Below are 25,749 nucleotides of genomic sequence, written 5' to 3'. Positions count from 1 at the left end.
GGTACGGTCAAGAGAGGCACAGCTGCGAACATCTGCACCCTGAGCTACGGCAGGACAAAACTTCCCTCCCGTTGCCTCCAGCAGCACGGCCATCCCGCGGCCTTGCCTCCTCCGGGGCTTTCTGCTCCCTGGGCAGCAGCACCGATACAAATCCCACCGCTGCAGGGCCCAGCCGCACCAACACGGCTCGCTCCACCTTGCAACCAAAGCCTGTGCTAAGCGTGTGCACCGGGAGACCGGCTCTGTCGGCACCCGGCGCACATCCCTGCCCCGCTTCACCAACGAGGAGCCACGTCCCTGGGTCACGAGGAGGCTTTCTAGAATAAACACACCGAAAGCCCTGCGACGGGGTAACGCCTGCAAGCGTGCAAACCTCGGAGGGACCGACAGCGCCTGTCTGGAAACACCCGGAGCGCTGCTAAACCACCACCTGCCTCCGAGCAGCTTTTCATACTGTTTTGGCAACGCTGGAGGCCTCAGAATAGGTGTCACTGAACTCTGCGTGTCAGGGAAGTGAACTCCCTGATCCAAAACGTAGACTCCGAGATCTACTGCGAACGACCTGAATCCAAGCAGCGTGTGTCACAGGATGCTCGGCGCCTGCTGCTTGCRACTGCCTTCAGCCTTCTGTTTTTCCTCTCTCCCCATAAAACCACATGCTAGACAGCAGAGGCCCCTTCCCCCAAACTGCTAGCCTAGAACTCATGAATTCAGTTAAGTTGTTAAAAAGGATTATGGCATGCTAAGATAAAACAGAGGAGTTTAAAATGACAAACAGACTCCTAAATGGGATTAGAGTCTTAATGAAAACAGTAATGAATGAATGAGGCAACCAAATATYACCCATTAATATTAGACAGATAGATTAGATCCCAAGGCACTGCATTTAAAGACGACATGAAATTACTTCAATTACTCTGCATCGATAAATAACAAGGCTATATTTACTGTTAAAACACATCCTCCCCCTCCCCTCGGCTTGCTTTGGTTTTTCTTTCCCAAAAGAGAGAAGAGATCATTTAGAGGCTGAAAAAAATGCATCAAGGCTCTCAGATTCCTCCACTCCCTCCTTTCCAAAGGAGACCCAAACTAGCCAGCATTAACAGCACATCTTTTCTCGGGCACCTGTTGCAGAGGGCTAGCCCCGTTAGCCTCGATTAACACTATCGACACCATCACTTCAGCCCTTGCCCAACAACCACTGCCAACTCACTTCAACCCTGATGCTCACGGCACCCTTCCACCTCAGAAATTCCCTCTAACCACACTTGCTGGTGGTTACAGCTGCTCAGAGCCGTCCTCTCCACACAGGGAATGTGAGATTAACCCGATCAGAGGCCTCTTCTAATGAAGAGATCATAGACGGATGATTCCTGGGTGTTTTGGTGGCATTTAGTTACTAATGATGAAAGCTGATGCTGGTAAAGGCAATGTCAACAAGAGACCCTCGCCTCTGCATCCCAGCCTCCACACTTGTGGAACTGAGGCCAACCATGTTTGGGGGGTTCAGGAAGCCCCCAGAGGATAGGTTGCTGCTAGGAAAGCTGCAAAACACTGTTTCCAGCTCTGTTGCCCTGGATTTTGAACCTTCTTGGCTGCTTGAGCTAGGCACCTGAATGGATGTCTTCTCCATGTGGTTAGGGCCGCCACTCAGGAAAGGACGTGCTCAGAGGTGGATGGCCAACCGACCTGATATGATAAACAGCACGAGGTTGATTGTAGGCACACATACTTAGGTGTGACAAGTCACTGATATTTTGTCATTAGGGGATCTTCAATGGCTTTGCAAAAGCTTATTGCAAATGGCTTATTCAGTCTCATAACTTATCAGTGAACTAGAATAGTATTATCAAGTATCTCATTTTAGAGATATGAGGGAGAGCGGCTTGCAGAGAGAGTGCACAGCAGATTGCTAGCAGTACAGCAAGCCGTAGAACTTGACCCCAAATCCCAGGTCCTTGCTTCAGTCATCAGACATGTCATCTGGTGTTTCTTACAAAGCGAATCAAAATAATCCACCTCCTCTCCCTCAGCAGGGATGAACTCTTTTAGGGAAATGTCATACGCTGCCCAAACAGAACGCCTGTTACTCCGTCTGAAACACCGCTGAGCGCCAAGGAGTCATGAAGGGTGAGAAGCGGGGAGGGCAGGAGGGGCAAGCGGGATGTGCGCAGTAAGCAGATATAAATTAACTCTCTAGAAAGGCAACAAAACCAAGCCCTTGCGCTTTCCCACCCCGAAACGACTGGCAAAGCAGGAAAGTGAAAAGGGAAGAATGGGCCGAGCTCTTCCCACAGCTCAGGGGATGGATGACCTTTCCAGTGCTATACCTGTATAAATCTTATTTAATGAAATAATAAAAAAAGACTAAATGAAGGTTTAATCATTCCCTGCAGCAGATTTACATTGAAAACACAGTCTGTTCAGACAGCGGTTGGTTTACATAACAGCCCTTTAACATTCCTTTCCCAAATACTAGGGTGACTCCTGACCAGCTAACCACAAGATGAGTGATAGGAGCCCTTGAAACCAATGGCGAGTTGCCAAGATGGAGGCAAAAGAAACAGTGCTCGTCTGGGGTTTACTTTAAACACACAATTAGGGGTTTCGGTAGGTCACAAGTCACAACATGGTGGTTTTCGCCCATCAAACCTTCCCCACAACATTCCCATCCTTTGGGACCTGACTTCAATTTTCAGTGCCACCACCCAAGTCAGCACTTTAAATAGCCACTTCCCCTCCCCTTGCACACCGCAGAGCAAACATTGCGGCTTGGAAGTGCCCCTGGGAAACTAGGGAGACTAACCAAGGACCTCCCGTAATCTGAAATAAAAGCTGGAATGGCTTTTGTAGCCAGAGAAGGTTGAGCAAAGAATTTCACTGTCATCTTTACTTGCTTTTTTCTCGGGCTGCTGTTCTGCTACATGGGAGAAGCAGAATCAAAGAGCAGCTCTGAAGCTACGGCATTGCTTTGATGAGAGGCAGAGGCAACGGGCTGTGGTTATAAGCTCAGAGCTTATATGTAAACTTCAGAATTGCTGCATTAATGTTCACAGTGCTGCAATGTTAAGTCACTTGTCCCTAGAAGCCATATCAGGCCCTGTTATAAACAGTGTCTTTGACATCAGTATCTCACTCTCCGGATACAGCACTCGAAACAGTGGCTTTCTGGGCAAGGAAATTCCTCTCTGCTCTATCAGAGCCTGAGAAGCATCTGCATATATTTCCGTATATATAACTGGCATCAGCATAGTAATAGACCCCACGGACTGAAACAAAGATCATGCAGACTGGGGCTGAGACTACCTGCACAACAGCTCGAGGAAAGACTACGGGGGTGAACGTACTTTGACTGAAATCACAAAATAAATTCGCTTGCATGAAAATTGGTAGCACTCAATTTCTGATGAGCCTCAAAACTGCAGGGAGGATCCCCATAACTCTCTTAGGTAAAATGTGGAGCTCGTTGCCACAGAAGGCAAAAAGTATTGGCAGTATTGGGACATGCTCCTGGAAAATCAGTTCACTGGGGCCAACCTCTGACTCAGGAATGCCAAAGCCCGCGAGGATGCATGAGGCCAGCACTGCTACCTGTGACCTCCTTCTTACGTTCTTCCTGGGAAATCTGCCTCTGAGAGGGACCTAATGGTGCTCCTTACGCTCTTGTGGCAGAGATGCTTCTGCTGACATTGCCAGGCAAAATTTACTCGCTAGTGTTACGTTTTTCAGCTGGGTTGAGAAGCAAACCTCCAGCAGGTGGCAAATCCCCATCTGTTTAATGGACAACAGAGGTGGAAGGGGATCGCTGCTCTCCTCAGCTGCCTTCCTGCTGGAAGCCTGGACAAGAGCAGCTGTCGGAAGCGCTCTTCTCTGCAGGATAGCCGGCCAGGGACAGGGTTAATAGGCCCGCTCCATGTGTGACCTCTCTTCCCTCTCTCCRAGAGCTTCTAATTACCAGGCAACAGAAAGCGGAGCAGCCTGCGGAGTCGGCCRGACCCCCCCGGCCAAGCCCTGCCCTTGCTGATCCATCGATCGCAACCTGCGGGGCTAAAGGGACCGCTTCTCCCACAGGCCGAGCCTCGGGCCCCGGGAAAGCCAGCGTCTCCCTTTCCACTCAAACGCACAGCAAGCTAATCAAGGCCAAAGCCGTCCTGGAAAAACGGGAGCATCAGCAGGTCCCTTCCTCCAAAAAGGAGAGTAGCTTGGGGAGGCCATGAATAAATAACGCTGCTAATGAAAAGACGCCCGCACGGCTACGGCGACGTGGAGGAAGCAGACCGATGACTCTATTTCTGATGCACCGGCAGCCTGACAATTGGCAAATGAACCTCTGCAGTTATCTGTTTCCCCTCTTTATTCGTCTCCTCATAAAACTGGCAGGAACAGGGGTAGGAGAGAGATGCCGGCGGCAGCTGTGTTCGGTATGAAAAATGAGCAGCATATGCATTGGAGGCAGCTGGAGCCCAGCGCGCTCCGCGGCGCGAGGGACCCCAGCAGCTTCCCTCCCTTCGCCTGCCGTCCCCGCGCTCTCCTCAGACCGCTTCTCTCCCCGTCTCCGCCGGCGGCCAGCGCTTAACTCTTCCTTTGCTTCGTTGCTGCATGGGAGTAAATCGGCAAAACCCCCCCGGGACGGACGTTGCGTGCGATAACCACCAACACCCGGCCCAAACGGTGGTGTCTTATCTGCATTACTGACGTTTCTAGAAGCCTAACGAGTTGTTGGAGCCCTGCTGTAACGGGCAACGTGTACACGCAGAAAGTAACAGACCACAGCTGCTCCCGGGAGCAGATGAAACATTATCCTTATTTTGCAGCCGAGGGACCAGAGCTGGGAAAAGGGCTGGTTTCTGCTGCGTAGCGGGGCCCGGCGCCAAGGCTCCGGCGCTGGCCGCAGCAGCACCAGCGCGCTGCTCGAGGCGCAGCGCCGTGCCGAGGCGCCTCTGGGTGCTCCTCGGCCGCCGCTTGCTCAGCCGAGGCTCTCTGCACCGCGATTCCTCGCATCCTGCGGCCAAGGCCTGCAGCAGCTTGCCCAAAGCCTGCGGCATCCGGGCCGGTCGGTCTGCCCGGACAGCAGGCACCCGAGCAGCAGGGCCACCCGTCCCCTGCTCCCCTTGCAGCTCTTCGCCCACCCGGCAGCAGCTACATCCACCCTCCGCGCTGCCACAGCGCGGGCTTCGTCCCCAGGGCTGGCATGTCCCCCGGTGTCGGCAACACTGAAGAGGTTTCGCCGGCCCTTTCCGTTTGTTTTCCTGGCAGACGCCGGCGTCGTTTAAACAACCCGACCCCGGCTCTGCCCTGCACCTCGCTCCCCGCTGCCGTTGCTGTTCAAGAGCAGCTTTGCGCGGAAGCACGGGCCCAGCAGCAGGCGACCACCCCCGACGCCGAGAGCTCCTGCGCCTCCGGACCAGGCTCCCGCGGGYGCTTCCCGAGTCCCCGCTCCACACGGTCGGGAGGGACTACTGGGTGCTGCAGAGCAGGCCTGCGGACAACCCCCGAGCCCCGATTTTGTGAACCGTTTCAGGGTTCTTCAAAATGCTCAAATCACTGCAGAAACTCATGAGGAAATTCACAGGCATGACCAGCGTGTGTAACTGTACAGATCCTTTAAAATCCAAAGTGTTTAAATGCCCCAAGTAGCTTTAAAGGTCACAGAGTGGTATCATTACTGTTTTCACAGTCTGACTGTGGTCCTGCTCCGTGTTTGCTCCAGGAATGCTGCTGTAGTCTCGATATCTCATTAGTAAGTATTGCTCGCTAACCAGATTACGCTGCCCTCGCTACTCGATTTTCTGCTGCTCCGTCTATCACTTTCCCGTTTGTATATCATTTCATACAGCTGTCAGAAATATAATTTCGGAACCTGACCACCAGTGTGAGAAATGAACCCTCCTAGGTATATCCCAAACTCTAATTCTGAAAGAAAATGAGCTTTAAGCCCTTTCCCCCAAAGAAGGGAGTCACTGTCCCATGGCAGCTGCGGCACCCAGGCTCGGTTATCGCCCGCAGGCGCTCGGACGAGGGGATGCCTGATTACCGCAGCACGCCAGAGGCGAACGTCAACGCACAGTAAAGCCCCAAAGAGCATCTCAGGGGACAACCCAGCACAAAGCTTTTGATGTGGGACCACATCAAAACGGAAGAAACCAGAGCGCGGTTGAAACTCCGGGTCTGCCGGCTGCGCGCGTAACCCGCGCTACGTTTGCTCCCAGCCCCGCGTACGCAGGCTGTCGCTGCACACGCCGTCGCTTGCACACCTTCACCCGCATCCCAGCAGGACTGAATTAGGTAACGCGTTAGAGTTTAAGATCTTGTTTTCATTGAAACCTCAGGATAACGCGTGCGTGAATTATCTCAAGTTACTGCTATTCACAGGACGTTTTACTTCTCCTGGAGGTAACGTGTATGGAGCAAGCAACTAGATCTCCCGTAAAAATCAAACCGTTCCCAGAGCAGGTCTGAGTCCTGCAGAAGAGCTGTGCTGGGGCACAACCTCGGGCTCCGGGCAATCACCAGCTCTCCTGGCAAGGACTGTCCCCAAGGTGCCAGCCACGGTGCAGGCCCAGGGCTGTTCAGTCTCAGAGAAACCAGTCCTGTACAGATCCTCCCTCCTTCCCTCTCTCGGCACACACACACACACACACACTTGCAGTGCAGCCCATGCCATTAACTAGCTATTTCATCGCAGGCCAGAATCAAAGCTGGAAGCAAAGAGCTCGCTAACACGCGGATCAAACCCCTGTGTCCTCTCTGAGCAACAAGGACACGCGGAGACAGGAGGCAGGCAGCTCTGTCCTTTAGYAATGACTTACAAGAAAGTTTGTGATTATTATACTCCATTTACTCCTGTATAGCGCTAATTTCTACTGCAGCAAGGCATCGCCAAGGATCTTGAAGTCCATCACAAGCCCCAGCAAACAAATATGGACAACATTGCCGCAGCTTCCATTTTTTGAAGCTTTTCCACCAGTAAATGAGTCTTCCTCCTCCCTTCATCTGAAAGGCTTCCCGCTTGCTAGAGAAATCTGCCAGTGACGGGATGAAGACACGATGGCTGTTTCTACCCCTATTTAGCAAACCGCCTGCCTGGGAGCGCTGGGCACGGACCAGGAACCGCATCTTGCCRGGATGATCAGACTGTGTCGTGTCACCCAGCAAGGAGGAGGTGCCTTGAATGATCACAGGCAGTGGTAAGCTTTCCGCTCTTCCCACTCCTGGCAGCTTTTGATGCCCAAAAATGCGCAGGAGAAACTTCTCCTTTCAGCGCGAGCACAGCAGAGAGTAGGTTAGGCGTCAGACCTGTCAATGTCACAGCACAAATCTACTCCAGACATTTTACACAAAAAAACAGGGCCATTAACATTAGCCACAGCAAGGACACATTCACATTGTTTTCCACTGACAGCTATGGTTGCTGTAATTTCTTCCAGCATCCTTGGAAGCTGTGGGACAAATTTGCTGCTGGTGTAATACTTTAATTCATTTCAAAAGATTTATGCCAAGACTAAATTTGGCCCTGCATATTTTACTCACAAGCCTAGTAATCAGTAGTGGAAATAATTTGCTGTTTGGCTGCTCTGATGTTGCCATCTTTTGTGCATATCGAAATGACAAAGACATCAGGCCCTCAAAGTCCGATYGAAGAATAATTGGAAATCCAAAGTGGCACTAAATGTTATTTTCTAAATAAAATGCATTCAGTTACAGAACATGAGGCTGTAAAGCATTAAGAAAGATTAGTTAGAGCATAAAAAAAGTATTCAAACCTTCAGAGACTTCATTGTGTGCACAAGATATTCTTTGGGACAGGCAGGAGAYAGAGAGTGCAAAACAATGCAAATACTTTCCGCAGTCCACGCTGTCCCAGGGCAGCCTGCATGCTTTATCGCTAGTGGACTTTCAGCTGAACTGTTGCATATGGTTTCTCACTGCGACACACTGAGGGTTATACGTTTTCCCACTTACATGAGTTGGGAGCAGAGCTGATTTTGCTCCCACTAGTGCCTTTTGTTACACATGCAAATTTCCCACATTGTATTCAAATACAGCAAGTTTCTTTCATCAAAATAAGTACTCCTTTATTAAACACTGATGGTCCAAAGTGCTCCGCCAGCTCAATTGTCAGCCTCTGTGCCTGACCACCGCGATGGGGACCTGCAGCATTTCTGCCGCACGCTGCCCCAGCGGCCGAGGCACGCCGGCCCGTGCGGGGCGTCTCTCTGCTGCGCACCGGGCTTGAGCGGAGCTTGGTTCCTGGCAGCAAGCACTGACAGACGCACGGAGGAAGGACAGCGAACTCGGAGCAAAGCCTCGACCACCAGTTAAACACAGGGAGGGAGAAAAGATCCTGGCATCCATATGCATTATGCAAGGAGGATGAGGAAAAAATAGACAAAAGAAGAAAAAGCAGAGAACAGAGCAACAAACATTCCTACTGCGGTGTCTCCAATGAGATGCRGCAACAAGGAGAAAAGGCACGTTACAAGGACAGGCTTTAATATAAGGGATTAGAAACCTCTCTGCAGGTACCGGGATGGCAGTGTGCCCCTAGATATCAACACCGGGGGCACCAAATTGTCCCCATGGCCTGCAGAGAAGGAACATGTCTACGCACATGTTGTGGATCTGGAAGCCAAAGACCGTGTCTTTAATAGGCGCCTATTATATCTTCGCATCAGTAAGGCCAACGATACAACAGATGCACCCAAAACTTCAGCAGCAACATAACGGCCATCAGGCAAAGGAGGACAAAGACACTCGTATTTCACCCAGTAGGAGCTGGTAAACCAGCGCTCAGAGCAACGCAGTCGCAGCCAAACAAACACGACCCAAGTGGGCTCGTGGCTCCGGCAGGCACGTGCTCAGCCGCCACAAACAGCGAGAGATGAGCTGCATTTATCTCGGGTACTTTGTTTCAACAGCTTTCCTTAACAGCTCTGGTCTCTTGAATTAATACACATTGCCAAGCAAGCCGCGGAGCAGGCGCACAGCGGGGGAGGTATAATTATTTACATGTCTGTTTGCTGTTTCCATGCAAGGATTTAAGACCAGGTGAGATTTCTTTGCACACTAGTTTTTATTTAATTTTTTTAAAGGGAAGGTAATTGCACTTGAAATCACTCAGGTGCAGAGGCAACAAATTACTGACCTGAGGCTGATCTCTAAGAGCAATGACAGTATCCGACTCCACTGATAAATACAGACGTGCAATGGGGGAGAGGGGAGAACAGCCTACACATAGCTAAAGATGGATTTATTCCAGCCTTTGCTATAAGGCTGAAGGCTGGGAAGCCAAATCCCTCTCTCCCAGGGTTTCATTAGCTGGGAATGGCTTTCTAACGAGATTTACACAATCTAGCCTGGAGCCTACACATTTTGCTCTGCACCCAGAGACAATAACAACAGGGAGCTAAGGAGATGCCTTCTTTCTCTCTGGTCACCCATAATTCAAGACTGTTACACTGCTGCCATCAATATGATTACACAGAGTGAAAAAATAAAATAAAAACCTGCCTTTCTATAGCATTAAGTCTCCAATTTCAACTGACCCAAGCCAGGAAAATTTATAGTTATGGGGACCACATTCAGTCCATTAAGAAAGGATCTGAAATTGCCAGCTGGGATCGAAACAACATTCTCACCTCTCCCTCCAGAGGAGTGGAGCCCGGGCGCAGGAGCACTGCACTGCTTTTGTACGGTGCTGACGTGCTCAAATTCCTCCCCAAATCACARGATGGGACCAGTGCATTAAATTGGACTATGGTGCAGTTTTTCCTGGAACGTCGTATTCTCTGCTGGAGCTAACCCACGCAAAGACTGAAACCCAGATCCCCTGATACCACACTGCTACTTTACAGGGACACTTTTTCCAGAAATTCAACAATTCCTCCTGCAGCCTGTTTGGACAAGATGGTAGGAACCGAGCTTCTTCCCAGGCCACCAGCTGGGCCAAGCACATTTAGAGCACAGACCTAAAATGGAAAAAAACAGGCTGTCTTTGGATAATAGCTGGAGTCGGCACACTCCTCTCGCAGTCAGAAGAATGCTGTTTCTGGCACCCGGTCTCCAGGAACGATATTCCAATGTGGTCAGCTCTTTTTACATGGAAGGATTTGAGCACATTCCTCCTGCGGGTAGGAATGTCTGCTTGCTCGCACAAAGGCCTGGCCGCCCGACGAGGAGCTCTTTTTAACACCCATCCTCCCCTCCAATTTCTCCTCCAAAAGAAACAAAAAACAAAAAACCTTATCATCCTCTTCTTACGGAGATATTAATAGCACCCAAGACGCTGACAGTTGCCTGCCTATGAGTCACTTCTTAAAGGGATGGGAAAAAGCCTGCAACTGGGGCTCGTTAGGAGGAAACAATGAAAATATCATTCATGAACCGTAGTGCTAAACATCGCCCATATCGGGGTGTCAGGTAAGAGATGCTCACACGCGTGTGGCACACATCCATGCAGCTGGGCCGACCACTGACCGAATTTGTTAAGCTCCTGGGCGTGCTGCAAAACGCACTGTTTTCCCAGATATTTGGCAAAAAGTTGACAGCGCCAAAGGCAGACTGCAAGCCTTTACACCAAATTGTCACCTCAAATGTCAGTTGACTTTGGCCATTTTGTATTATCACTTTTCCTTTATTTGCATCACCGTGGCACTCGAGTCCAAAGCACTGACCAGAAACGTTAGGTGCATCACTAACAGAGCAAAAGGATCGCCCTTGCCTCCACCGGTCATCTGTGCCATTGAGAGCCCGGAGTTCAGACAACACGCAGCCTCCAACGCTTGCACCTATCTCAGCTGCTAAGAGGCCTTCCATGCCTGGATCTTCTTTCTGGGCCTCTCTGGACTATCAAATCTTCACATTTCTCCACTGTTGGCATGCAATTCCAAATGCTTCTTTTAATTGAATTATTTTGAAAGCATCTTAGATATCCTGAAAACCTAATTTGGTCTCCTCCAGGTCTGTCGGTGCCATGTGCGAGGGAGCAGCAGGCACCATCCTGCCCACGTGAAGTGCTAGCAATGCAAGTCACTCCAGCGTGCTGAACGCTCAGCGTGATTTTTATTTGAAAGAAAACATGAATACTAATTAAACAGCCATAAGGGCACAGAGCAGATAAATATGTGTTTGCAGGAGAAACTGGATAGACAAACTTCAGAGTAGCACCAGAGAGAGGAGGAGGGAATGGGCCATTGTTTTTGGCGGCAGAACTTCAGAACAGTGCTCATCACCTCTTAATACTCACATAAACCAAACCGAACCAGGTGTTAGATGAGCGCGCTGGACTTCCTTTACTGCCTTAAAGCCTTCCTCCTCCTTCACTGCGACACAGATGACTGCCCTGACTTCAGTGGTACAGATATGAAACAGTATTTTGTTCCATCTGAAGACTGGGTAAAGCAGCATTTTCATGCCAGCTTCTAGCATGCTCCAAAATGTCCATGCCAACTCCTCTGCAACTGAGCAGCCCTTTGGGCTGCCATCCTCCGAGCATTAAGATAATCTGAAGCATAATATTTTCCTACCACCTCTTAGATTAAAAAAACACCAAATTCTCATCTTTGTATAACAAAGAAAGGTGAGCAGTGATGGCAGGAAGACTGGATTTCAGAGAGTGGCCCTGTCTCCCTGCACAGTCCTTTACAAACACAGCAGGAACCTACTGGTTGAGGTCGTACTCAGGTTAGTGCTAGGCACAAAATAAACTGTCATATTTTGTCTATGCAGTCAATGAGTGTCTAAAATCAAGTGCACTGTGTGTGTGTGCACTTTGGAATCACAGAGCTATGGAGATGCTCTACATAACAGACACATCAAGTCAGAAACAGCAAATTCCCGCTTGAGCTTTGTTTTTGCCTTCAAAACTAGCAGTTGTTTGGTTACAGGCCTTGCCAAAGTTCAAGGAGGTTTGGAGGAAAAAAGGGTCCCAGTCAGGGCACAAAGAAAACCCAGAATATATTAACATTCAAAGCTGTAACTTGGCACCAACGATGCATATGAAATCTCAGCTGAAACGCGAGGGCTGCCATGATGGATCAGACTATTGCTCAGTCAAGCCTGATAACATGCCGCCGGCTACGGCCACTTCCAGATGTTTCACAGGGAAGGGAACAAGCGCCTGTAGCTCCGGAGGACGTGGCCAGCTGTGCAGCACGGCGTCTCCCCTGGCGGCCCCGCGCTCACGGAGCCCTATCCCGCTGTGCCATGCACTTGGGGGTTTACCCAACAAGGTTAAATGCTTCCAAAGTGATTCTGCGTATTGAAATCACCTGTTTATGAAGATTTTCTTAAAGGTACGTTTCTAACAGCCAGTGTACAACCGATTGCAGCTGGGAAGGCGATGCTCACGCCTGACGAACGCTTTGTAAACCATTTCTCACTGCAAACCACGGCCCGTGCCTTCCCTTCCTGTATTCAGCTCCCTGCGACTACGGATTGCTGAACTTACCAGTGATGAAATGAAGAACGGTCCCTTGTTAGGGGACCAAGGACTGGGAGGTTTCAGTTCAATCTCCTCCCGTGCTATAGATTTCCTGTGCGACTTAGGAGAGGTCACTTAGCATCTCTGTGCTTCGGTTTCCCATCTAAAAAGTGGTATCGCTCCTCTAGCTCATAGGACTTTGGGAAGATAAATCTGTTAGCGGGCAGCAAAACGTTCCGACCCTTTGGTGTGGTTTGCTGCGGTGGCAGCCGGGATAAGTCACTGGGCAGGGAGGTGCGGCGAGGAGGAAGGGCGAGGGAAAGCAGCCCCTCCTGGCACAAGCAGCGCTTCCTAAGCCTGGTCCCTTTGCGGACAAACCGCTTGCTTCCCCCCGCAGGAACGCTCGGGACCCCACTGCTTATTTCGCCCTCCGGCTCTGACGGACGCCGGGTTCGTCCCAGCCCGGCCGCTAACGAGCTCGGAGGCTGGATGCGGCCGGGCGCCGGCCCCCTCCCTCCTCGCGGCGCGGGGGCCGCGGTGTTTAGTCTGCCTGGCACATTCCTGCGCGCTGCTAAAATAAATACGAGATTATTAGCAGAGCGACCTTCCCTTGGCAGCACGGGCCAGAAACGCCAGCGCTATCGGGCGGCTCCCAAGGAGCGCCGGCGGCGCGGCGGGGCCGGGCTGGCCCGCTCCCTGGGGACCTTCCCGGGCTTCCCAAGGAAACCTCGGCACCTTCCTCCGGACACGTGCGCTGGCGCGCTCTGCAGAGAGCCTGAACATTCCCGCTCCAGCCAAGTTTTAGCAGGGGAGATGTTTTGCTGGGGAAGGCGGAGGGAAAAGGGGAACAAAACCCACAGACAGTCGTAACTCCAGCTCTGCAACCATCCTTAGCTTTCGCATTTAGTCCCAGCTTGAAACACCATTACAGCCCTTTCCCCTGGGGCACATCCATCATTTGCAACCTGTCTGGCATCTGCTGAAACTTTTCCCTGAACGTTTCAGAGCTTTTCAAACAGTTTGTGGGAATCTGCTTTTAATGCAGCACACTGGTTTGCGCTAATACCGTGCCGGGGGACGGGGCCCTCCAGCGCCCGATGCTGCACGCGCTCACAGCAAGACAACTCAGGCCTACAGAGGGCAAAATCAAACTGCAAAAGTTAAACACTCTTATTTTGAAATTCAGTTATATTTTGCAGCCAGAGATGTTTACGCTTTCGCAGCCTACTGTATTCACCCCTTACAGTCCCCTGGGCACCTGCAGCAACTCCTCCCACCCCTGCGCAGAGGGGATGCAGGCAAAACATGTCGGCACTGCTGATCTCGGGACACTCACCAGCAGGCAAGCGGCGCGGCGTCACCTAGAGCTCAGGTCCGAACCCGTGCCCTCTGCAGCCCAGAATGAAGCACGGTTATTTCATTTAATGCCTTCCTGCAAAGGGCAYGCACTTTCAAAGGCGCCTGCAACACACCAGTCAGCAAAAGCAAAAATACCTAACTCGTTTTGGGCAAGAACCTTCTCAGCTGAGATTGCATCTCCTTCCAGGGTTTCCTTCTGCAGCAGGACCCACAGATCCTACCGGGTTAGTGAATTCAGAGGTTTGGACTGGAATTCAGACTGTTTTTTTCAGCAGGGTTCATTTCAAAATTACTGCAGGAAACTATGTTTATAGCTATATTTCCCCCATCTGATCTGGACTGAAACCAATGGAACAGAGATACTGAAAGTCGAAACCCAGCCAATCTGATTGTGCAGAACTTTCCAGTATCCTGAGGGGAAGAATGAAGATGACTTGGGAGGTTTAGGTTAAGATTCAGGGTGGATCTGAAGTCTTTCTAAATCTTTCTGTCCCTCTGAGCCACAGGAGTCAGTCCAATGCTGACACTGAGGTTCAAGAAAGAGCCAGGAACCATGGCCGGGCCAGGAGCTGCCCCCCATCTCGTCCCACGGCAGCAGAAAAGGTGCCGTGTCGACGGCTCGCAGCCCCACACCRTCGCTGGCAAAGCAGGCGTCCAAGGCCCGCGCCGCAGGAGACAACCCGCCGTCCTTCCCTGCAAAGTCCTCAGCTCTGAGCTCATCAGCAAAAGATTCAGCTGGGCAAGTGTCTGCACATCATCTCTGCTTACTTCCTGCAAACTTCATAATAATAAAGTGATACTCTATACCGTATCCCTTTTTCCATTTCACCCTTCACTGGATCATTTTATGCATCTATTCCCATTGCTAATTCAAACTAATTAAAGTATAAAATAGAATAATTTGTGCAATTTCAGAGCTCCCCTCACCATATTGTGAGTTATGTTTCTTTTCTGTTAGCGCCCGGTGCGAACAATTCCCCTCCTCACCGGCTGAATAGCCGCCAAACTCATTTGCTGGGAAGACTAACTATTACGGCAGCATGGGAAGGGGGGGAAGAAAAAGAGTGAAAAAAGCTCTGCTGGAGAGAGAAAGAGGAATCTGAGGTTTTCTTTTAAATTTCATAGCTGAGCACTTCCTGAAATGGGCAGTGTGAAATTTCAGATTTCTCCTCCGGGTAATTATCTGTCTTGGGAATACAGTTCTCTCATCACTCTTCTTATACAGCAAAGCACAGATGAGAGACCTGCGTCTGTCTGTCTGTCCAAACTCGCAAACCCGGCAGCCCTCTTCAGAGCACAAAAGTCAAGATTTCCAAACATAGTTCACCATTTCCAGAGTTTCCCCTTGCAGTGACCCAACCTAAAGGGCCCTGGGGAGGCCTTGACTATCCAGGCTCGCAGGGTCCTGCTGGAAGAAGGTCCCGTTACAGGTCCCATTACAGCCCTGCAGACCCCGTCCCTCAAATTCCTAGTCGCGACTGAGACATGATCAGTCAAGTATCCACAAGTAAATATGTCTCTGCCTTGCCCAAATCATCCTTATTGCCAGAGAAGGGCCAGGACAGGAGAAGCAGGGATGGACCTGAAGCAGCCGCAGCGAGCTGACCGGGGCCAGCGCCACCCGGTTTGCGTGCATCGTCTTCGTCCCGCGGGATCACCCCCACAGGATCTCTCTCACTGCAAGGAAGCCAACATACCTATTTTACAGGAAGGATACGCCAAGCCCCGCGAAGCCAGCGTGCCACTGCAGGCCTTGCAAGGCAACAGCAGAGCCGAGAGGAGAAAAGCTTCGCAGGTCCCGCGTCGGCTGCTAGCCTCGGCTAGGCAAACTGCAGCATCCTGAGCCCAGGACAAGCACACCGAGAAAGAAAACGATGAAAGGCTCGTTACAACTAACAAAAATAATCTGAGTCAGACAGGGGGAAAAAATAATTGCCTGATGCCTCAGCAGTGTTCCCTGCGTTGCTCAGACTCGGCCACGAACGTTACCACCATCAACAGAGATGCCCCAGAAACGCTAGGCTGCTTTTAACGCACACGGAGGGGGCTGCAGCACCGGAGAATAACGGACCAAGGGACCGCGAGAAGTTAAGTGACTGAGCAGGCGCGTTTCCAGTTGGCTAACAGCAAATCTTCAGTGACTTTAGACCTTTCTGAAGCTATTGAGGAGTTGTCGTTTGTGCCCCATCAACCTCTTGCACGCTGGTGCTTTGAGGAGCAGTGGGTGGGTGGGTGGAAATCCTGGAAATACTTCAGGACTGCGGTTGCCTGCCTGAAAATTAAACAATAGGTCTGTGGAACAGGAGGCATTGGAAAGGGAAGAAACACTGAAATAAATACAGGGGAACCCTGCGGCTGCGACTGGCAGGGGAAAAAATAGATTAATATGAAGAAAAACAAAGCAAAACAAACAAACCCTGAGAGCAAACCTAGCACGCACTTAAAAGAAAGAACCACATGAGCAATGTCTAAAATATGTCTCATTTAGATAAACAAACTCACTGACCCCCTGATGCTTAATTTTTGCATTGGGGCATTTTTTAACTACTTCTTCCATGGAAGGTTACTTCTTAAGTACGCGTTACTTCAAAGACCTCTGCCCTTCCCTCTGCATCCCTGAAGGCACGAACGCTTTGTGTCCGTGTGCAAATCCCGGCAGGCTCCGGGGCCACGGGAACATCCCAGAGCCACCTCGGACACGGACAGATAAAATGCACCGGGGCCAGCGCTCGGCATGTGTGACAAACTGACTGCCAGCAGGGCAGAAAAATGAGACAGCGTGCGTCCCACCTGGCTGGGTTGGGTCCTTTTGGTCAATTAATGTTAATTAACACATCCTTCTTGTCAGGTAGATATTGGTAATGACCTCATGCTACTTTTTAGCTGAATTTCTTAATTACTCCTAATTGACTACAGGGGGGAAAATAGGAAAAAACAGAGCCAGCTCATGAATTTTCAGCACAGGACAGTGCAGCGTGAGCGGGCGGTCGTGGCAGAGGGCGGCACGGGGCTGCTGCAAAGCCGCCCCGAACCGCAGCCCTGCCGCGAGGAGGGGACGACGGCTCCCTCGCCCGCCCCGTGCTCCCGCTTTCCCCCGCCTCGCTCAGCTCCCTGCACAGGGCGGCTCAGCGCCGCCGCGTTGGGACACGCACACGCGAGGGCACGGCTGGGCTTCCCAGCGAGGCTGGTGATGTGCAGCGTCACTGGTTCTAACTTTGCTAAGATTATGTCCAGCTAACTGGCTGTTCAACTAGCAGATAATGTAGTTAAAAATTTAATCGGTTCATTTTTTTCCCCTCCTGATGGCTCCAGACCCTTTTATCCACATCTTGTGCATTTTTTATTATGTTTTCTCAGTTCTTTTCAGGACACCATCAGTATTTACAGCCTCGCTACTCCAGAACTGATGGACTTTGTTTTTCTCAGCCCTCATTCCAATTCCAGCCGCTTTTAAATCATCTGGGCAGCCTCTGCCTGGCTCCCTCTCAATCAGCATCCAGAAAACGTAGCCCAAAGCAAAGCAGTTTGCGCAGGACTTGGGCACCTCGGGGTTGCAGGACAGGGAGCCGTGCAACAAATTATCCTCAGAGACTCCTGCCGAGCTCCAGCTCCTGACACGGGGCGTTTGCTAAGCAAATATTTCACTGCTAACAGAGCAGACAAAAAAAGACAGTTTCTTTACCTAAAGACACAATGATGTATATGGAGAAGGGAGGGGGGAGACTGGCTTGATGGAGATGCCGCAGGTCTCAGGCTGGTGCCGCGGCAGCAATGCGGCGCTCGCTGCTCCCCGGGGCCCCTCTCCTTCCCGGCGCCCGGGGCCGGGCACGGGCCAAACCCACCTTCGACGCCCGTACAAAGCGCTGCTCCGCGCCGCTCGGGCTGAGGTCGGGACAGACCCGCGGGAGGCCCCGAGCAGCCCCTTCCGCCTCCTTCGCCCCGGCCGCCTCCGGGAGCGCCCCGGCTGCGCGGGGGCCGGGCCGGGGACCGGGCGCATCGCGGCGGTGGTGGCGGGCAGCGGCCCGGCCCCTCGCGCTGCAGAACGCCGACAGAAGACGAATTTTGCGCTTGCCACGTTCTGGCCAGATACCTAATTAGCAAAGTGCCGCTTCGCCCGTGAGGGAGCAGAGCGGTCTCTTGTGACCTGAGCGCTGCGAGCCTTTTACGTGATTAGAGCAAACACGTTACAGATCAGCAACCAAAAACGTTAGAAAGCGAAGGAGGAAAAATATGCCGTAGCGCAGGGTGGCTGCAGGTGGGGGAAGGCGAGGGAAGCGCGGGAAAGCGCCGCTCGGAGCTACGGCTCCTCGGCWTCGGCGCCGGCTGCACCCGAAGCCCCACGGCCCCACTCTCACTGTCCCCACGCTGTCCGGATTTACAGCTCTGATGAAATTCGGGAAGGGAAAGGACCTGTTAGACCACGTTTCTCTTGACTAGCGCAGGAATATTCCTTTCCAACAAGCCCTGTGGTACTTTGATCACACTGTTTTAAATCTCTTATTTATAGCCCTTCATTAGCTGGTGAAATCTTTCAGAGAAGGCAATTCCACCCTGATGCCTACCGTGTTTTTGGATCGGACCTCTACTCAACTCCAGGATTAAAAATAGCAAAATTTGTTCTTCTATCAAGAGCTGCAAAAATCTTTGGCCCCAATTCCTCCGATGCTTATATAATGCCCACGCTGAAGCATGCCCACCAGTTCCAGCAGAGATAACTCTCGATTGCTGAAGGTGCAAGTGGGAGCAAAATCAAGACTGCTGCCTGTGAAACCGGTGTTACAACTTGGGCTCRTACAGACGGCAGATATATTGACTAAAAAGGGGTTACAGCCTTGGAGTCATAAAATTGCTCTTGTCCTACAGGGCTTATATAATTGAAATGCACGGAGCTTTCATACATTAAAAAAAGCTACAGTCTTCCTGACGCACAGACAATTAATGCTTCAGGACTGAATTATTATAAAGCCACTTTTTCCGAATATAACCAGCATTTTTTTTCCTGTAAGCCTCTGTCAGGCTTTCCTGCTAAAAACAAGAAATCTCGGAAGCTTTTCTGCACCTGCAGAGGTTGCTGATGTGGGTTTCRTGACAGATTTGCCATTAGAATAAGAATGTCCTTAAACTGGGGGGCTCAGGGTGGCCGCAAGACTTTCGTCGCTGTTGGTCTTCTGCGCTGATACTAACCCCTCGCCTGCTGCTTAATCACTGCGGACCCCCTCGAGGAGCACACCTGCCCGGGGCTCTGAAGGCACAAGGTGCATCCCTGCGCCTCACTGTTTTCGGAGGAGGTCAGCGAAGCCGGCAGATGAGCCCGTCGTGGCAGCAGCACTAAGGTCTTCTGATTAATATATATATATATTTTTTCAAATAGAAACTGTTAATTGAACTCGTCCTCCTGTGAAAACTGGGAGGCAGCTCATGCTGGGCGTAGAGCGAGCACAGTCCTCGTGCAAGCTCCCTCGCCGCCACTGCGCCGGCTCTTCTCACCGCTGACCTGAGGCTCCTACTGCTATTTCAGTCCCAGGGCATTGCATAACTCTGCCAACGCCTCCCGGTCCCCGCCGGCAGCCGCTGCTGCTATTCCTGCCCCGGCACCCCACGTCGCCCAGCTAATGCAACACGTCTCCGTCTCGATGGCATCTCGCGCTATTCAAGCCTTGCTCAGCTTGTGGGCAGAAATGGTGTTTGTTTGCTAGAGCAATGCTGCAAAATGAACCTCTGCTTTAAATAGTCAGGGTCAGAATCATTTCTCCTGCCATAAGAGCTATTTGAAACCAGGTGCAGCGGGAAGAGAGCCTGTAAAAGCTCCTAATAAGCACTCCTAAATCATGTGGTTAAAGAATTCAGAATAAGTGGCTGGAAGCAAAGTTTCTTTTTCCTCCTCTCCCCTGAACCGGGCTGTGCAACTGTTGCTTCTGTGCTTTGTGGGAGTGAAATCAAATGTCAAATATTCTGCTTTGGAAGAAGTTGGCAATGAAACATGAAAGGCTCATGGAGAGCTCAAAGGAACTGCACATAAATTGGAGTGAAACACAGACAGGGCTGGGACGGGCGCCAGCGCGAGTGTGGAAGGACTGTACACCTAACCAGAACTCCTAAAGCTGATCCTAGCAGCTGCTAACTGAGCAAGAAGACGGGTTTGATACAGAAATGATACATCAAGTTTTTGTTGGGAAGCACCTATACATCAACACCATTCACTGTGTATACTGTGCATAATCACAGCCCAACGCAGAACATCGCTTCTCGCCCGCTGGTTTGTACCTGGCCTCACAGCAACCCAAAAAGCGCAGGGAAGACCTGCTCCTGATCCGTGTGAGGGGAGCACGTGGGTCCTTCTCGAATCCCCCGAAGGCTGCGTTTTCAGAAAGGTGAGTCTCAGCACAGGCGCGTATCCTATTCCTTTCCCAGCAGGAATTTAAGATCACAGGCTCTAGACAATCATCCCCCACTATGTTAATATGCGACAGATCGACTTTAAGAAAAGCTACTGTCTATGTCATTTTGCTGTGGGCAGAATTTCATTTTCTTCTAGATTTCAAGACTTCTGCAGACATTTTTACTGTTTATTTTCAGTACTTTCAAGGGCATTTCCCAGTATTTACAGCCTCAGACCTCTGAAGCTGGTGGACCTTTCTCCTTTTCTTGGTATTGACCACGTTTAAACCATCAGGCACCTTTAACATAAAGCATTTTGGGGGGAAAAAAAGTACTCCCCCCTCTATTTTGCTGAACTATCGCATTGCCAGGAGCTAACGAATTCCATATGTAACAGCATGCCAGGACTTCTGGATCCAGAGAGCACATCTTCACAAGGGCAAAAGGTGTAAGCTCTAAAATAGGTCCAGTAAGTAGGAAAGGACAGCAAGAGAAGGCTTCGCTTCCAGGGTCTCACCCAAGGAGCGAGTGCTTTACCTGATCCATAGCTTGAAATGGAATTAACATTCCAGGAATATTGCATTATTTGCTAATTCTCTTCACATCATTTTGTTTCACAATTAAGCAAATTAGCACTTTGATGAATATTAAGACTCTCTCGCCTCATAAAAGATGAGTTGGAGGCATCCCCACTGGATTTTGCTAAAAAACTGTTTCACATCCACTCTGGTTGTTTTGTCCCTGGTACGAGCACATGAGAGATACTAAGGCCTCCTGTGAAAATCACCATGACATTAATATTTTAATGAAACCATTATATTTCAAAAGTTTGCAGAGATCCTCATATTTACTGTCTAAACCAAGTCCAAGCTGAGATGGGATCCTAAATTTATGGCTGTTCATGGCAGTGTCTATCACTATATTGCCAAAACAAGCATAAAATCTCTTCTTTAACCACAGGGATTCATTCAGTTAGTCTTCTTGCACCTTTTCTAAAGTCTTTAYTCCCTGGTTTTAAATAACTTTATAACCAGGGTACCTATTTGCCAGTTTTTTGTTTTGCTATAGGTTAGCAAACAGTTTTGCTAGCTTTGGAAGGAACTATCAGCTCTGCAGTGCAATTAGAATTGTTTAGGACCTGCTTGTTCTCTACTGTCTATCAGCAGGTCCTAGAGCGCTTTACACCRATACTTCTCTGCAGCATCTCGCCTGGAGCAGGTGGGAGGGAGGCTAGAGATTTCTTTACCAGCAGATGTGGAAAGCTCTGAGTGACTAGAGGGTTAACTCAATACCAAGCAATTTGATGACATCTTGAGACGTAACCCTTCTCCTGTCTCCACTACCCACAAGGCACCAGCTCTATTAATCTGAATTACACAGTCATGAGTAATAGCCGCTAAAATGCTTTGAGTCAGTGAACCCAGAAGTCTGGCTTAATGGTTGGGACTTCTTGTGTTTTTTCATCTCAGAGAAGAATGGAAGATCCCAGATCTGCCAGAGCTGAGGTCCTGCATTATTTACATGGTGCTCCCGTAGGCAACAGACTCCAGTGGACTGCTGGCCATAAATTTCCATCATAATCATTTGGTTTTGCTCTGTACAGTCTGGTCCCTCATTGCAAAGCAGCAGTTTATCGTGCTCATAAACAGGTTCAGAGGAAGGGCTGCGCGGACAGTAAATAGCGAGGAGTCTCTGAAATGCTGACACAGTCCAGGAGGCAGCGTCTCGGTTACTGGCTCTCCCTCTCTGCGTATCTACATAAAGTCTCCCTTAGGTTGGGAGCGAGTTAAGAGTCTTTCTTCTGAGACCTGCCTTACAATTTTGACATCTCAAGGGAAGATTTTGCGTGGTGAAACAGTCTCCAAAGAAATCACCTCCTGGGTACGAGAAGCTGCTTCTGTTCTGCAGCATTTAGCCGGTCAGGACTGGTTTCCCATGGTCAAAGGACTGCAACTATATCAATGGATTCACATCACCCCCATCTTATAAGCTGTATAACCAACAGATTTTTCCTCACAAGACCATGATAAAATATAGGAAAAAACTACTCTCATTTTGAAGATAAGAAAGACAAAGACTACATGGTTTGCTCATGATTACACAGAGCCAAGACAGGACATTCACAATCCTAGGAGCGAGGTTTGTCTAGCAGACCCGTACTGCTGTCCTGCCAGAGCGCACGTGCATGCAGGACAGGAGGAGCAGGCCAGACCAGGCAGGAGAGGGGGGTGTATCGTCTTCAGGGTGAGAGCAGAAACGGCATGGTAACGGGCGGCACTGTGAAGACAGTTGTACTGGCACACATTGCTTGCACAGCACCTGCCCACATCATGCTCGCTTCCGGCTCTGTGAACTAGGATCACTCACTTGCAAACACATGTATTTGCAAATAAATAAATAAATAAAGACATCATAAAGAATGCTCAAACAAAGCTATGCAAAATTGCAGCCTGCCAAACTCAGGGTAGAGGATGAATCAGTCATGCGTGTGGTTCAGGATATTTTTCCTAATCAGAGAAGGTTCAAATCCCTGAACCACATTTCCCTCACAGCAGCTCCATTCTGTTTCCAATACTTGCAGACAACAGTAAGCTGAGACAACTCTTTCTCCCCTATGCACAGATGATAGTCTCTGGTCAGAGGCAGATAAAACTAAACCTTCTTCCAGTATTCTACCTACCTGTATTGATCCCTGCACTGTGGAGCTCAACAGGCAGCCTTAGCTCAATGTGCACCGACTCCATCCTCCGTATGGAAGGAAGTCGCAGCCATAGAGGTACAGAAGAACATCTTACCTGTCGTTCCGACATGACGTATAGATACTTCTGGTCAATGGAGAAGGCCATGTCTCGAAGGATAGGGCTCCCGTCCTTGAAAACTGTGACCATTTCATATTGAATTCCACCATGGGGAGGACCATCTGCTCGGATCTGGAAGAAGCACAAACAGATTACAGGTGACTTCAGAGCAGCCAAATTCAATTTTTTTGGAGGGGGATGGGGAGAAGGAAGAGGGGGAGAACAAGATAAGAAAAAGAATCAAATTTAAAATCACAGTTTGCAACTTGGAGATATGAAGCAAAGACAGCTGGCAAGCGCCATGAACATGCAAGACCTAAAGCAAAGATCCTTTCTGCACTGAAGTTAACGTTATTTCCCCAATCCATGAGAAGCAACGGGAAAGTTTTCTGCTGGGAGGTGAGCTTACAGACAGTCAGTGTGCTATGACCAATCATAGGCATCCAAGAGTAAAAATGATTATAAGAAAACTTTATAGATCCACCCCAAAATAAACCTGGAAATAAGACCACAAGACTCCACAAACAGCACAACTAGGACAAATTACAGCAGAGATTTTTTTTTTTCCAGATGGATAAAGAATGAGACTCATAAACCTTTTCAGGTATCTCCTCCACCGAGCAACAGATGAACAACAACGTGTCCTGAGCATACTCACCAAGACTCAGTTACTCCTGCATGCTTAGGACCATATTCCCAAGTACTCCAGACCTATAACTAAACCTAATTTCCCCAAGGAGTTCCTCAGACTTTCACCATTGTGCTGCACTCTGAGTACGTGCTGTTTATTCAAAACTACATGGAAGTTGAGCCCTTTGGCGCAGTGAGACAGAACAGCATGCCCTTAAGTACTCACATGTTGATGAAAATCACCCCTTTCCACCGTTATTACAGCTTACTTCAGAAGAACAATCAACTCTACTCTCATGCAGTAGCAGCATCTGAAGAGACAACTAGCCCATAACAGTCACCATCTCCTCCGGCTGCCACGGGCACCCCCCAAAACAGCATCTCTGCTTAAAAATTCTGAGAGGATATTGTCATCCCATTACTTTGAAATATGCAAGATTTAGCAAGGTAAAATTAGTCCAGCTCATACTGCTGAGCAAGCGAATAACTAACACGGTGGCCATATGGCTTGTTCAGTTTGACGGACTCCTCGTATAAATATACCACGCCAAAAGACAACTCCCTGCTCCTGCAGGAAAACCTGCCCAAGATGTGACAAATCCCATCGCCCCCAGGAGCTGCTGCTGTTGAGAACAGATCGTCTCTTCCAAAAGTTAATAATTTATAGCCTTGGGAGCTGCACAAAGGGGAGGGAGGAGGATAAACAAACAATTTACATTGTCTTTCCTACCAGGATTTGCATATTTGAATAGCCATTTGATTGCAACATGGTGTCTACATAACATCAAGCTGAAAACGCTGGCAAACGTCAGGCAGGGAGATTAGACCAGTCACGCGAGCCAGCGGCTCCATGGAGCCCACTGATGCCCAGTGGCTCATAGCGACAGAGATACTGTCACACGCTGGCCAGGAAAGCACTGTGCATGCTGGGCGTTTTGCGGCACGCGCACGCTGCCCTGCTAGGAGAGGGAAGCACAGGGGACTGCCGGTTCCTGGAAAAACCTCTTATCACAAAGATGCCATCTGCTGCAGGCTCATGCCGAGCTGTCTTGCCGGATCCCGTTTTGCTGCTCAATTACTCCATGCCTCACTGCTGTACGGAGGCAGAGGCCTGAAGAACCAGCTTTGGACAAGTCTAAATCCTCAGAAAAGGCAGGACAGAGCAGCTAAGAGGGATGTCTGTTTTCTTTGGTTCACAACGCCAGGAGTCAAGAGAACAGTTTGTTAAGCATCTTGAGAAATGCACCAACCCTGCTGGAAATACAGGAATATTCTTACATTCACTGAAGAGTGTGTTCCCCTCCACCTGCCTCCAAATATATCCACTTCTTTGAAAGAGCCCTGATGCCTCCTGCCATGTAAAGACATGTTTGGCATCCAAATACACTTATTTTCTGGATTTCTCTTTCTTCCTTACCTTTTAATCTGTATTTATTGAGATATAAAAAGAACAGCAGATGTGAATTTGAGTAAAGCAAGACGTGGTTTAAAATCCATGGCCAGATCCAGGGATCCTCTGACACACGGATCCTCTGATACATTAAGCAGGCAGCCCAAATCTGACTCAGAAGTCCTGAATTTACAGAAAGAAAAATCTAAATACAGACAGATGATCAAATCCTGTTTTCAGTTATACCCGTGTAAATCTGACTTCATGAAATAGCGAGAAGCAGAGGCAGATTTCCACCTGATGTTCCTCAGTGACACAGCATGAGGCTAGGGGCTTCCTCAGCTTTCCAAAGCCCACGTGGCCGGGAGCATAGAGCCTYCCTCGGCGCCGGGGCCACCGGCTACGCGTGCGCCATCCCAATTCCCTCCCTACAGCCCGCTCCGAGGTCACGGGGACACTCTGTGAAGTCACCTGAGGAATAAATAGCAGGRACAAGTTGTCAGAGACAAACAACTGCTTCCATGCAAATATCTGACTAATGACCAAAAGGGAATGGAAATGCCGGACATGAAGAATCAGCCGCCTTTGTAAAAAATCAACTGTTTTTGCAGAGTTCCCCCAGGGGCACCAGCAGCTCGTTAAATTGAGCCTCTCTCTGGTAATGAGGTCAGACAGGGCTAATAAAGAGAGATACCACTGGACAAACCTTCTGCCGGCCAATTCCAACTTTGGCAATCGTGTTGCAACTATGGGCTGCATTTAGTACCACGTGC

At 49.9% G+C, this 25,749-nt stretch overlaps 1 protein-coding gene across 1 annotated transcript in view; it reads right to left on the bottom strand.

Moving 5' to 3' along the window:
* PLXNA2 (plexin A2) overlaps positions 1–25,749 on the bottom strand; it is a 171,734-nt gene that overhangs the window by 84,789 nt on the left and 61,196 nt on the right. Inside the window, exon 3 of the mRNA XM_026077185.1 lies at positions 22,954–23,088. Within this exon, the coding sequence (XP_025932970.1) occupies positions 22,954–23,088 (135 nt within the window). The remainder of the gene's footprint in view (positions 1–22,953; positions 23,089–25,749) is intronic.

This window comes from Apteryx rowi, unplaced genomic scaffold (genome assembly GCF_003343035.1).
Source record: "Apteryx rowi isolate R43461 unplaced genomic scaffold, aptRow1 scaffold_45, whole genome shotgun sequence".
In the NCBI taxonomy this organism is placed as follows: domain Eukaryota; kingdom Metazoa; phylum Chordata; class Aves; order Apterygiformes; family Apterygidae; genus Apteryx; species Apteryx rowi.
This window is presented reverse-complemented; position numbering and strand designations above follow the sequence as displayed.